Source organism: Dama dama, chromosome 11 (assembly GCF_033118175.1).
Source record: "Dama dama isolate Ldn47 chromosome 11, ASM3311817v1, whole genome shotgun sequence".
NCBI classification, from domain to species: Eukaryota; Metazoa; Chordata; class Mammalia; order Artiodactyla; family Cervidae; genus Dama; species Dama dama.
Genome location: NC_083691.1, coordinates 98,386,867 through 98,401,306, shown reverse-complemented (window position 1 = coordinate 98,401,306; position 14,440 = coordinate 98,386,867). Strand labels below are relative to the sequence as shown.

Genomic DNA, 14,440 nt, shown 5'->3' with positions numbered 1-14,440 from the left:
CCTGAAGTAGAGGAGTAAAACTCAAGGTTTTTAAAAATCAAAGTAAAGTGAGTATATAGCATGAATTTATGGTGAAACAGAGTGCTAACGAAGCAAGACCTAAATCAGGGCACTGTCCTGCATTACTGCAGTCATAATGAGTAGTGACTATATAAAATAAGAAACTGTCTACATCATATGAATACTATCAATGGCAGGACTTTTGTTTTTTATTAAAATGGCAAGAGTACAAATAACTTGTATTAGTAAAATACAATAGTGTTCAGACTGTAATATCAACATGAAATCGAAGTCTATGGACAGAAAAGGTAAGAGATTTTGGAGACTTTGGGGGAAAAAAAGAAACATCACTGAACTTGTTACACTACATTATAGACAGCTGCCACAGGCAAAAATAAATAAATAAAATGGCAATTAAGTTGATTGCAGTATTTTAATATTTTAAAGGAAAACGTATGAAAAATACAGATTTTTTAAAAAATAATCTTACATTCTTGACAGAGATAGTATTACCTACCTTTCTAAAAATAGTAGGGGTAAACAATTGTAGGAAATGTATGCTAACTAATGGTACAACACTAAGGATTTAAAAACCCTGACACACGCCTACTATACTGCTTTGGAGTCAGAGCATGGCCCGGAATTCATGTCAGGTTGGATCCAAAATGGAATATGGGGTCCCAGGCCAGGAGTGGTAAACTGCGCCTCTTTTGGCACAATTTGTCCAGCCATGAAAGCATAAATCACAAAGGAAAAAAAATCAGTTTTGTTAAAACACTTTGCCCTCTTTTTATAAGCTTCTTTATTTACTCCGGATAGTTAACACAACAGTCGTCAATAGTGAAGTAAGCAGATTTTACACTCACTATTACTGTATGGATAGAAAGGGCCATATACATTTTTGTGTTTATAAGTCATCTCAGATCACTGCGGTATGGCACGGCACATGAAAACAGAGATTCAGAGGCATGGCGTTAATAAATTCATTTAACATTGTCAAGCATTCAAAAGATAAATGCAATCATATAGCAAAAAAAAAATCAGTTTGAAACTTTGACCTCTCCCAAGGATGTGAAGAATCTTTCCACGTGTCAGAAATCTCTATAGCAAAGATTCCTATAAGACAGAAAAAAGTTATGTAGATTAATATTTTAACTCAATGATTTTATGATGTATTAAAAAATGTATTCTAGTGTTACTTTGGCAATACTTGGGATTTTTTTCCCCTCAGCTTCTGTGAAGGAAGTCAGATATAATGTATTTTATCACCCAGTTTTCAGAAGCTGTGAATCATCCATGTCATGCAATAATATGGACTCAACAATAAAAAGGAAAGAACTATTGACTTTATACACCAACCTGGATGGATCTCACGGGCATTGTGCTAGGAGAGAAGAATCACTCTCACAAAATTACATCCTGTGTGTGATTCCATTTACACAACACTCTCAAAAAGACAGTATTACAGAGATAGAGAAGAAAGTAGAGTTTGCTTGGGGATAGGGAGGTGGACAGAAGGATGTCACCATGAAAGGGTATTGTGAAGGAATGAGCTCCTTGGGGCTGATGGGACAATTCAGAACCTTGACTGTGGTGGTGTTCTATGTGTGGTATGTAAAAAAACAAAAAACAAAAACAAACTGCACACACACTAGCAAAAACTGAATAAGGTGTATCAGCTAGTTAGCTATACCAATGTCAATTTCGTGGTTTGTAAGACATGGCCACTGGGGAAGCTGGCGGAGGATATGTGGGACCATCTGCACTATTTCTGCATCTGCTTATGAGACTAATTATTTCAAAATAAAGAGTAAAACAAAGCAAAACAAAACTGTGTTACAGCCACACAATGGAATACTATTCAGCAGTTAAAAGCAATATCCAGTAATATCTGATATATACAACAACCTGGATAAATCTCTACTATAAAAATCTAATATTTTACCCAGTGGCTGGGTAAAAGTCAACCACTGCAGACTATATACCACATGATTCCATTTGTATGGCAACCTGAAAAGAAAACACTATAGGAACAGGAAACAGACCAGCTGTTGGAAAAAGTAAATTAAGTACATTGACTATTGTCTAGATGATGCTATTCAGTCACTAAGTTGTGTTCAACTCTTTTGACCCCCATGGACTGTAATCTGTCAGGTTCCTCTGTTCATGAGATCTTCCCAGACAAGAATACTGGAGTGGACTGCCATTTCCTTCTCCAGGGTATCCTTCCGACTCAGGCAGGATTGAACCTGCGTCTCCTGCATTCACGGATGGATTCTTTACTGCTGAGCCACCAGGGAAGCCCATGTCTAGATATTAGATGGTAGTCAAAAGGTGCCATTTAAAATGAACAGCAAAAGCTTAAAAGTTTTAAAAGGGATACTTTAAGGACACTATTAAAAGTATTAATAGAAAGGTAATTATTATAATAAGACACTAAACTTCCTGAATATCAAAAGAAATGGTTACAAGCAAAGAAGAATAACCAAATAGAGAAAGAATTAGAGCAAATATCACATAGTAAACAGTTATCATAATATAACTGTTGAGACCAAATTTAACAGTTATATCCATAATGTTAAGGAACTTACTCACCTATTTAAAAAAAAGAATTTCAAAATGGTTCATAAAGTCAAACTCAAAGCCATACTATCTAAAGAGAGACATTTAAAATGCAGAGATTCAAAAAAAGACATGGACAAAGATTTACCAGGCAAATGGACCCAATAAGGAAATAGGAGTTGTAACTCTAGTACCAGACAAAGTAGACGTCAAGTCCTTCCTCCTTCCAAAAAAGTTAAGTGCATCAGAAAATAACATTTTGTAAAAGCCAAATTCACAGTGAAGATATGATAATTCAGAATATCTATGCAACAGATAAAACAGCAAACCACCTATATAAAACAAAATTTATAGGAGATATAAGAAGAAATAAAAACATACCAATAATAGGAAATTTTAAAATGCCATTCTTAGTAAAACAAGTCAAGTGAACAAAAATTATAAAAGAACAAAGTAAAATTAAAAAGGTAAATCTTCTGGATATATTACAATATACTCTGATAAGAGAGAATATATCTTCTCAAGTGTACATGAACTGTTACCAAAACTTGAACATGTAGTAAAGTATAAAAAAAAACATCAGTAGTTCCCATAAAATAGAAATATTACAAATAATATACACAATAACACTGAGAATTAAAAATGAAATCAAAACAAACAAAAAACTCTTCTCACTGAAAATTAAAAGATTTTCTATCAAATAACTCTTGGGTAAAAATGAAAATACAAACAAAGATTAAAGAAATTCTGAAAAATAATGATCACGAAAACACTATATATCAGAATCTGTGGGATATATTTAAAGCAGTAATCATAGAAAAATTCATAACCCTGAATATCTACATTGATAAAAGTTAAAGAATGGTAATAAATGAATTAAATTTCTAACTCAAAAACCTACGGGAAAAAAATCAACAAAGTAAATGAAAAAATAGCACAAGGAAGGGACTAATGTAAATAAAAACAGAAATTAATAAGGTAGAGAAAGAAAATAGATTAAATCAATAAATCAAAATGCTGGTTCTTTGAAGCAATGAACTAAGTAAACAAACCACAGGCTAAGGTAATCAACAAACAAAAGGGAGAAGCACATATACACAAATAAGAAATGGCAACAGGATATAACTATTGACACAAAAGAAATTTAAAAATTTATAAGATATTGCATTCGTTATTTCTGTGCAAATAAAGCTGAAAACCTAGAGTTAAAAGCCTCAATAATTTTTACACAAACAGATATAGCTTAAAAAGACTAATTTCCAAAGAAGAAATAGAAAAAGTTACCAAGGAAGTACACCCCACAAAAAAAGAGTCAAGGCTCTTTAGAAATCAGATAATCCCCAACTGTATAACTTGTTTCAAACTACAGTAAACAAAAATTTCCAAATTATTTTTTTAGAAGCAGATATAACATTGATATCTAAACTTAATAGAAAAAGCACAAAGATAAGTACAGGTCAATATCAGTTATGAATATTGATATACAAATCTAAAATAAATAAAATATTATCAAACACTAACAAAATAATAGACTATGACCAATTTCTCATGTATGTCAGAAATTCAAACATGGTTCAATAGTTGAAAAATTAATTAATATATCCACATATTAATAATTATAAAGAGAAAAACCATATCTTCATAGATGCTAAAAAAAAAATCCTTGACAAAAACAGTTTCCTAATAAAAAAAATCTTGAAAAAAACAGGAATAAGTGGTATTCCCTTAATACCATAAAATATATAAACATGAATCATAAAACTAGTATCTTAATTAACAGGAAAAAAAAACAACAAAAAGAGGTATTCCCACTACAGGTCAGAATTAAAACAGAAATTTCACTTTTGCCACGACTATCTGTCATTATTCTGATGATACTAGCAAATGCTATTAACCAGAGAATATAATTCAAGAGATAAAAATAGGAAAAGAAGAAATAAATATCTCTTTCTGCAGATGACATGATAGTATACCTAGAAACCCCTAAAGAATTAATAATGAAATTTAATGAAATAAAAGAATTTAGCAAGATAACATGCTAGGAAATTAACATGCAAAAGTAGCATCATTTGAAGATATAATATATGGAGGAAACTCCATTTATAATAATAACAAAAAAGTAATAAAATATTCAGGAGTGAATTTTACAAGAAATATTCAAAACCTATTTAAAGAAAAACTACAAGCCATTCCTTAAAGACACAATGCAAATTTGAATAATGGAACATTGTTCCAATGGAACATTTCTTCTTGGCTAGGACATCTCAGCATAATAAAGAAAAATGAAAAGTGAAAGCAAATTGAAACAAATCAATCTACTGTTATTTTAAATGTATACCATCATCACAGTGAGAGTGAAAAAAAATAATCCAAGTAATTTATTAACACAGTATTTGACTATATGCCCTCAAGACTTTGGAAAGGTCATGTATGGGACAGGAAGGAAGAATTGCAAACAGATTTTGAACTTTTTTCTAAGTTGGCCTGTTTATTATAGTTCATAGATGAAGAAATCTTGAAAGTACTTTAGATACACTCTGCGATTGAGCAAAGGAATAACTGTTATCATTGTTGAGTGAACATTTTGATATAGACCAGATGTTCAAGCTGGTTTTAGAAAAGGCAGAGGAACCAGAGATCAAATTGCCAACATCCGCTGGCTCATCGAAAAAGCAACAGAGTTCCAGAAAAACATCTATTTCTGCTTTATTGACTATGCCAAAGCCTTTGACTGTGTGGATCACAACAAACTGGAAAATTCTGAAAGAGATGGGAATACCAGACCACCTGACCTGCCTCTTGAGAAACCTATATGCAGGTCAGGAAGCAATAGTTAGAACTGAACTAGTTCCAAATAGGAAAAGGAGTATGTCAAGGCTGTATATTGTCACCCTGCTTATTTAACTTATATGCAGAGTACATCATGAGAAACACTGGGCTGGAAGAAGCACAAGCTGGAATCAAGATTGCCGGGAGAAATATCAATAACCTCAGATATGCAGATGGCACCACCCTTATGGCAGAAAGTGAAGAGGAACTAAAAAGACTCTTGATGAAAGTAAAAGAAGAGAGTGAAAAAGTTGGCTTAAAGCTCAACATTCAGAAAACTAAGATCATGGCATCTGGTCCCATCACTTCATGACAAGTAGATAGAGAAACAGTGGAAACAGTGTCAGACTTTATTTTTTTGGGCTCCAAAAAAAAAGCATGCTGATTGCGGCCATGAAATTAAAAGACACTTACTCCTTGGAAGGAAAGTTATAACTAACCTAGACAGCATATTAAAAAGCAGAGACATTACTTTGCCAACAAAGGTCCGTCTCGTCAAGGCTATGGTTTTTCTAGTGGTCATGTTTGGATGTGAGAGTTGGACTGTGAAGAAAGCTGAGCGCCGAAACATTGATGCTTTTGAACTATGGTGTTGGAGAAGACTCTTGAGAGTCCCTTGGACTGCAAGGAGATCCAACCAGTCCATCCTAAAGGAGATCAGTCCTGGGTGTTCACTGGAAGGACTGATACTGAAGCTGAAACTCCAGTACTTGGGCCACCTCATGCGAAGAGTTGACTCACTGGAAAAGACCCTGATGCTGGGAGTGATTGGGGGCAGGAGGAGAAGGGGACGACAGAGAATGAGATGGCTGGATGGCATCACTGATTCGATGGACATGAGTTTGAGTAAACTCTGGGAGATAGTGACGGACAGGGAGGCCTGGCGTGCTGCGATTCATAGGGTTGCAAAGAGTCGGACATGACTGAGGGACTGAACTGAACTGAACTGAGGCCTCTCACTGGAGAAAAAGGTGTGTCATACAAATACAGAAAGGAAGGAGGCAAGGGAGAAAGCTATGAGGATGGTTCCAACTGGAGGTACTGGTTATTGTTTAAAAATGTCTGTTGCAGGGAGTGGGTGGGTGGGAGGAAGGCAAGAGAGGAAGACAGGGAGGAGAAAGTGCAAGAGTATGCATGTCTGAGATAGCTCATACTGCCTCATAAACACAGAAACAGCAAACGGAGTAAAATTTTTATAACAGTGAGTAGGGATAAAAGGTGTACAGATGTTCTTTGCATTGTTTTATTTTTAACTTCTAAGTTTGAAATTATTTCTAAATAAAAATGTTTTTACAAAGTTTCTGACATTTAGGAATATAGCTAAAATACTTTCCTTTGAAAAATTAGCCTATTACTTTCCTAGAGTATATGTATTTTGGGGGCTACAATAATTAGCCAATAGTTTGTTAATGAAAGTATATAAAAATGTATGTTATAGAAATTAAAGAAAATCAGATTTTAAAAATTTATGTAAACTTTAGATAAAATAGACACATTTCTTAAACATATTTATATGACACTAATTATCAAAATACTTTTTTTAATGTCAACATATCCAATTATATAATGATGTTTAAAAAGCACTATTAATGGTAGATGGTTACTGAGTTTTCTCACTCCCTCAAATACTCAGTGCTTATTGCTATATGGTTCCCTAAAGAATGGATCCTTAAGCCACTTACTCTTCTAATGATCGATCCAGGCCTCGGTCAGGAGATCGATGGTGAGTACGTTCTGGTGAGTGACATTTTGTATTTGGCTTTATTGTGGAACTCAAATGATAAGCATTACTTGAGTAATTCTGGCGGCGGAGTTCTTGCACAGCCCTCTCCCTAAAGCAAAAGAGGGACACTTTAACTGAACTTTTATATCCAGCAACATTATTAACACTGTTGTAAAACTGCAGTTCAAATCATACCGTAAAATCTAATCACCATGAAATAACCAAAGTCTGTTTTTATCCCAGAAACAGTGCTTTCCAGGCTGCTGAACCTACCTTTCAAATCGCTCTGTCCCTAGCTGTCTCTTTGTAATGTCCAAGTCAGCTTCCAGCTGCGTCACGACGTTCCTGAACTGGGCCACGTCCCTACTCTGGATGGCCCTGTATATAGAACGTGAATGACGGTCGATTAAAGACAGAATACCAAAGTATTCCTAGGGCACCTGAAACCACGTTGGCCACGGTTTCTCAGCTGAGGCCAAGCAACACTCTTATTTTTACAGATGTATTGGTGCATCTAAAATATGTCAGTTTCATACAAATAAAATAAATTAAAATAAAACATGCCAATTTTAGGTGCAGTAAATGTGCAAAGTAGTCTACTAAAAGCCCTTTAAGCTGTCTCAGCCCCATTCAATTAGTTAAACTTCATTTTCCCTATTTTTAGATATGGTAATACTATTATCTACCTATATTATCAATTCACTGCAGATCATTTTTACAATTTATTTCACGGTATGATGTGCATATTCCAATGCATATAACACTGGAATTCACTAGCACCATAATGAATATGCAGTTGGTACATATATGTATATCTAATTGACCAAATGCCTTATATGTGTGTGTAATGAAATTTGATATATCCAACTGTTAAAGACAAAATCTCTTCCATTTAACAGGATCTTCCTTAGGGCTAAACAATGCCTCCAAAACCCTGTGATAAGCACACTACCAGGAGGAAGATAATGACAGAGGTGACCACTCTTGCCAGAACACTCTCTCCTCTCTGCTGGCTTTCAGGACTGCACTATGGACTGCTGGAGTCTAAACTCTAGAGACTAGGAACACAGGCGTTTATCAAGCTTACCAGTTCTAGGTGACACTACTCACCAGCCTGTCTAAAACAGGGTGTACGCCCTTAAGGTGGGAGTTTTGGCGTACTTCACTGAGGCAATTTCCACCTATGGCTAGAGGAAATGATCCTACAGAACTGGATCATTCTGAAGGTCCAGTCCAAAGCCCAGCTGCAGTGACTGAAAAGAGTGACTCAGTTACAGCTGCCTCAACCTAAAAACAGTCTCTGAAGGAAACCAGCCCTGGTTTTGCAGCCTGTGCTCAGTCAGGGGCTCCCAAAAGTGGCCAGTTCCTGAGACCATGATTCCTGTCCTTCCCCACGTCCCTACTCAGACAGGAGGGCAGAGCTGAGGCTGGATGAAAAGGTACTACAGGTGGGATGGATAAGAACTGGGGCTAAGGGTCCCCCATCAGGTTTTGTGACAGGTGACAAAGGTGATAAAATAAAATATCTACTATGCAGGCAGCGGGGGGCTTCCCTGGTGGGTCAGATGGTAAAGAATCCGCTTGCAATGCAGGAGACTGGGGTTTGATCCCTGGGTCAGGAAGATCCCCTGGAGAAGGGAATGGCAACCCACTCCAGTGTTCTTGCCTAGAGAATCCCATGGACAGAGGAGCTGGTGGGCTACAGTCCATGAAGTCCCAGAGAGTCAGACACGACTGAGCGACTAAGCACATCCAGGACACACACATGCAGGCAAGCATTTCCATCTAAGCCTCCAGTGGTGTAACAAGGTGCTAACAGTACTAGGCGTTCTTTAAAAAAAAAAAAGTCACCATCAGTGCTCTGGGGGAAGTCTCCAGCATTCAGTGAATGCAGTAGTGCTTCCAGGTGCCCGGGAAATACCACGTGACAAGTGAAGAGACTGGGTAGCAATACCAAGCAGGCCCATAATGGAAAAATCCTTCTGGTTTCAGAAGTGCTTTTTTTCCTAAGCTGGTTATCATATTTCCCAAAGGCAATATGTTAGATCAGCAGAGGTTCTATTAGACCCAAAACTCCGTTGGAAACAATCAACACAAAGATGGTTACATTTAAATTTAGATACATTGCTGCTGCTGCTGCTAAATCGCTTCAGTCGAGTCCGACTCTGTGCGACCCCATAGACGGCAGCCCACCAGGCTCCTCCGTCCCTGGGATTTTCTAGGCAAGAACACTGGAGTGGGTTGCCATTTCCTTCTCCAATGCATGAAAGTGAAAAGTGAAAGGGAAGTCGCTCAGTTGTGTCCAACTCTTAGCGACCCCATGGACTGCAGCCTATCAGGCTCCTCTGTCCATGGGATTTTCCAGGCAAGAGTACTGGAGTGGGGTGCCATTGCCTTCTCCATTAGATGCATTAGAGACACATAATAGAAATAGGTACTAAATCTTAGACAAATCACAATATTTTGGGTCCTCAGTTTAATTAATAGCAAACTATGACATTAAATGGTCTAAATTCCAGCTTTAAAATTTCACTAACCTATAAAGTACCGAAAACTTAAGAAATACGACTTAATGTTATCATACTGGTAATCAACTCACATTTTGTTTTCTGCCAAACAAAGGTGTTCTTTGAGAAGCTGAATTTCAGATTCTTTTTCCTGAAGTGCTATCTGAGACTGATATTCTTTGTCTCTATTGGCTACCAGCAAAGCTTCTAGATTCTGCATGGAGATTCTCTCATTTGTCATCTGACTCCTGAGGAGTTCTATTTCAGAACGAGCAGAATCCAACTCATTCTCCATCTGCACAATGATAGGAAGATATCTATACTTATTCCCACTTGTTCACTTAACTCAGGTATTATCAGAGACTCATAAAATTTATCTGTTATGAACTGACAACCACGTTTAATTTCTAGATTTTAAATTGTGTCCTTCTTAGGAGATACATGCACATACACAGTATCACTTCCCAACTCTCTGATAGTATTAGAAGGTTCATTAATTTAAGAGTTATTAATCCCAGACGTCAAACAATTTCCATGTCCAGCTTTGCTATTTCTTATAATATATTTTGGCAAGACTGACATGGTAGTATCTGTGACTATTGCTTTGTCCCAAGTTGGGTAAGTTACAAATGCCTAACTTCCTGATGGAATGTCATCATACTCCATGGTTAAGAAAGATAAGGAGTAATCTCACATTCCCTCTCTTGTATGGTCCAATGAAACACTTCACTTTTTGAAGGTTATCTTGAGCCTAAAATACATTCTCCAAATGCTTCTCCAAAAGGAGGGAAACCAGACATCACTATTTAGAAAAAAAAATATTCTTTATCTCATAATATACATTATAATAAATTATATATATATATATATATATTCAAAAATTTAATGTAAAACTCTGAGAAAAGAAAGTCTAATAAAAATGAATTATTAGGAAAGGGGCAGGCAGGTAGGGTAAGAACTTTTTAGACTAGATACAATTTAAAATGATGTCTGACCATAGCAAAAACAAACATATCTATAGTCATTATAAACAACCAAAATTTATGAGGGAAAAAACCAGATGAAAATAAACTCAGTAAATAGTTAATATCTTACTAATAAAAGGAATATGAACTAATTCATGAGAAATATGAACTAATGATATGAACAGAAAATTTACAAAATATAGCTAGCTAATTAGTAAACATAGAGAATAATATATCTTATATTAATAATCAAAGAAACATAATCTAAAGCAAAATGGTATTTCTAATCCAGGATTTCTTAACCTTGATCCTACTGATCTTTTGCATTGGGTAACTGTTTGGTATAGGGAGCTGCCCTGTGCCTTACAGGATGCTGAGCGGCATCCCCGGCCTCTACTTACTAGAGGTCTACAACACCCCTCAACCCTGGTGTGACAATCAAAAATACCTCCAGACATTGCTAAATATTCAGAGGAGAAAAACCTCTTTTGGTTGAACTAATGCTGCAGTTTATTAAATTGGCAAATGTCTTAATGCGTGTTGATTAACATTAAAATAGGCAATGCTGGCGGGAATACAAAATGGAGCATCACTTTTTTGGTAGCAGCTTCACTGGGATGTAATTCACATACCATACAACTCGCCCATTTAAATGGTACAAGTCAATGGTTTTTAGCATATTGGGTTGACCAAAAAGTCTGTTTGAGTTTTTCTGTAACACCTTATGGAAAAATTCAAACTTTTTGGCCAACACAGTATTAACAGAGCTATGTGATCATACTGCAATCTCACAGTTTATTGTTAGAACATTTTCATCATCCAAAAATGGAACCCAGTACACATTAGCAGTCACTCCCTTACCTCTGCCCCAGCACTAGCCCTAGGCAATAATTCATCTGTTTTGTATGATCTGCCTTATTTTGAACATTTCATATAAATGGAAACATACTGTGTGTGTGTGTGTGTTTGTGTGTGTGGTCTTACATGAGTGACTTCCTTCACTTAGTGTAATGTTTTCAAGAGTTGTCCATGTTTTAGCAGCTATCAATCCTTCATTACTGCTACTGCCAAATAATATTCCCTTGCATAGATGTATGAATATTTGAGTTATTTACACTTCTTGGCAATTATGAAGAATGCTGCTAAGGACAATTGTGTATCCATTTTTACATGGAACTTCTTACAGAAGCCAACAAGACACATCATTCTCAAATGCATCATATCCTCCTAACAAGCAGTAGGCTAACAAAATAAGGGAGTTCAACAGGGTGTGATAATAACAGAAATGTAAACATAGCCAAAATGTGTTGATATTTCAATTATACTATGCAACTTTAACATACATTCTTTTAGGATTCAGGTCCCGTCTATTTCTTCAGATGCATCTCAGTCACTTGTTCATGCTACACTGGCCACTGCAAATGACTTACTGCTTATTCCAGAGTTTGTTTATACCTCCATACCATTGCCTAAGCTATTCCCTCATTCCTTTTGAGTTCAGTAGTACACCTTTATGAACTCCTCTCTGACACCCACAGGCCAATGGGAAATTTCCTCTCTGAAACCTTGAGTATTTCTTACTAGTATCACACTCACCCCAAATTACTTGTATGTCAATACCAGGAGATCTTTGAGGGAGGGGGACTGTACCTTTTGAACATTATACTCACATGGCAAGCATGATGGCAGGCATCAGGCACATGGCAGATAAAATCAAGTGAATTACAGTTGAAAAGAACTCAGCCAAATAGTAAATCTAGCTTAAAACAATATCATTAAAATTATAATTTAGCTAGATAAACCTCAACCTCATGGTTCTTTGTTGACTGGTATGTCAGTGTGTTTTATCATTCTTTTGACTAAAAGTAAATGCAGAGCACACAAAGGAAAAATCTCTGTTATGGTCTTGAATGGTTTGGAACACAGCAGAAATTAATATCCTGGACTTTAAAAATAAAATCTAAAGTTGAAAGACATACCTTTGCTGTAGCATTTTATTAAAAAAAAAAAGTTTGTTTTTCTAAAATTACAAAAATTTTACAGTGATAACATTACTAAAAGAACCATTTAAAAATGTATGACGTACCATTTCTATCTCTTGATCTTTAGCAACCAGCTGTCGATTAAGAAGTTCTTTGCTTGAGTCAAGTTTAATGCAAAGTTCCCTTGTGGAAGACAAATCTGCAAGGGCAGACACTTTTTCAAACTGAACCTTCTGAAGCTCCTCTTCCATCTTTACAACAGACTTATGTAAAGTAGCAATCTGGGACTTGTAAGACCGTTCTGCATTTAAGTGCTGCAAGGACAAATTATTATATATTTTTTAACATGGGAAAAACCCACAACACGGAAAACAAAGTGAGGCAAATCTTTTAATGACACTACTTTTAGATTACAAGGAACTTTCTCTTTCTCTCTCTTTTTTTTTTTTTGGCCTTGCCAAATGGCATGTGGGATCTTAATTCCCCAAACTGGGATCAAATCCGTGCCTCCTGCAGTGGAAGCATGGAGCCTTAACCATGAGACAGGGAATGGTAAAGGACATTACATGAAATGGTCAAGGACAGGGAAGCCCCTATAAAGAACTTTAGTTTATGTAGATGGTAAGAGTATGTACAAAACATTCTGGGAAAGATCAATTTCAAGTTTTCATATACAAAATCCATGAGTAAAGTGATCAGCTAATCATTCTTTTTAATGTACTGAGAAAACAACTTAAAAGTCTCAGCCCCAAAGCTAGTTGAGACATATACATCTTTGTAGTTCTGTCTATATTTGCCACAGTTACAATTATTCTATAATGTAAATACTGCTGCTATTAAAGATAAAACATTAGCCACTGTTTCATTCACTGTGCCTACCTTCCCATTCTTGAATGACATGCTGATATGGATCATAGTATCATAAAATGAGGACTGATAACTCTCTAACACTAATGCCTCTGAGGGAAATAGACTGGGTAACTATAAGTTAAGGATATATCCATATTATAGAAAATGAGAGCATGTTTTAAACACTGTAATATGAGATTCAAGTTATATAAATAAATTTCAAATATTCAAGATAATCCCCCCACTTTTTTTACAGAAAAAGTTCTTATGTAAGTGCACTGCCATCTACAGAGAATTATTTGCTATTATATGAGGCTAAGAGAACTAAGAGGCAAGCCAAGAAATTTTTCTGCTTTTATAAGCGTTTTTACAAGTACAACACACAAAAAAATTGCTCCTGGAATAAGTTATTTGGCCAAAATTCACTCCTTTCTTTCTCCTTTCCTTCCTTCTTCACTCATACAACTACTCACACATTCTTCAAACAAACTTCTATCCATCCATCCACCCCACTCAACCACCTATCCATCCATTCCATACATTTTTCTTGGGTATATTCTATGTTCCAACAATGTGCCTAGATACATAGCCAATGGTAATGGTCTCTGTTCTCATGAGGCTTCCAGACTATGGGGGAATCATGGTCAATAAAATAATCATATAGCTGAATATGTAGATACAGATTAGGCAAACATTTCTAGAGAAAAAAACTATAACACAGGGAAGTGACCTAGACTGAAAGGATCAGAGAAGTCAAGAAAGCCTTCTCTGAGTCAATGACACTTGAACTGAGATCTGAAAAGCAAATGGATACACAATGTGTGAGGCGAAGGTGGCTTTTCAAATTGGAGGATGCCAAGTGTGAAGCAAGAGCAGAGAAAAGGTTCCTATGTCTCGAGCTCAGAGACCACAGAAAAGAGTGAAAAGAGACACAGTTGAAAACACGTACAACCTATAAAACAGAGCCTGGTAACCCAGGTATCAATAAAATTTAGGTCTTTACTTCCACTAAACGATCTTACA

At 36.0% G+C, this 14,440-nt stretch overlaps 1 protein-coding gene across 5 annotated transcripts in view; it reads right to left on the bottom strand.

The window, feature by feature from the left end:
- Nucleotides 1-414: 414 nt before the first annotated feature.
- The window catches only part of TSGA10 (testis specific 10), a 93,372-nt gene continuing 79,346 nt past the window's right edge, over nt 415-14,440 (bottom strand). For all 5 annotated transcript variants that reach the window (XM_061155944.1, XM_061155943.1, XM_061155942.1 and 2 more), the window contains 5 exons: nt 12,673-12,882; nt 9,714-9,916; nt 7,388-7,492; nt 7,074-7,223; nt 415-1,116 (listed from right to left, as the gene is read on the bottom strand). In XM_061155944.1, coding sequence (XP_061011927.1) covers nt 1,092-1,116; nt 7,074-7,223; nt 7,388-7,492; nt 9,714-9,916; nt 12,673-12,882 — 693 coding nt within the window. In that variant the 3' untranslated portion in view covers nt 415-1,091. The remainder of the gene's footprint in view (nt 1,117-7,073; nt 7,224-7,387; nt 7,493-9,713; nt 9,917-12,672; nt 12,883-14,440) is intronic.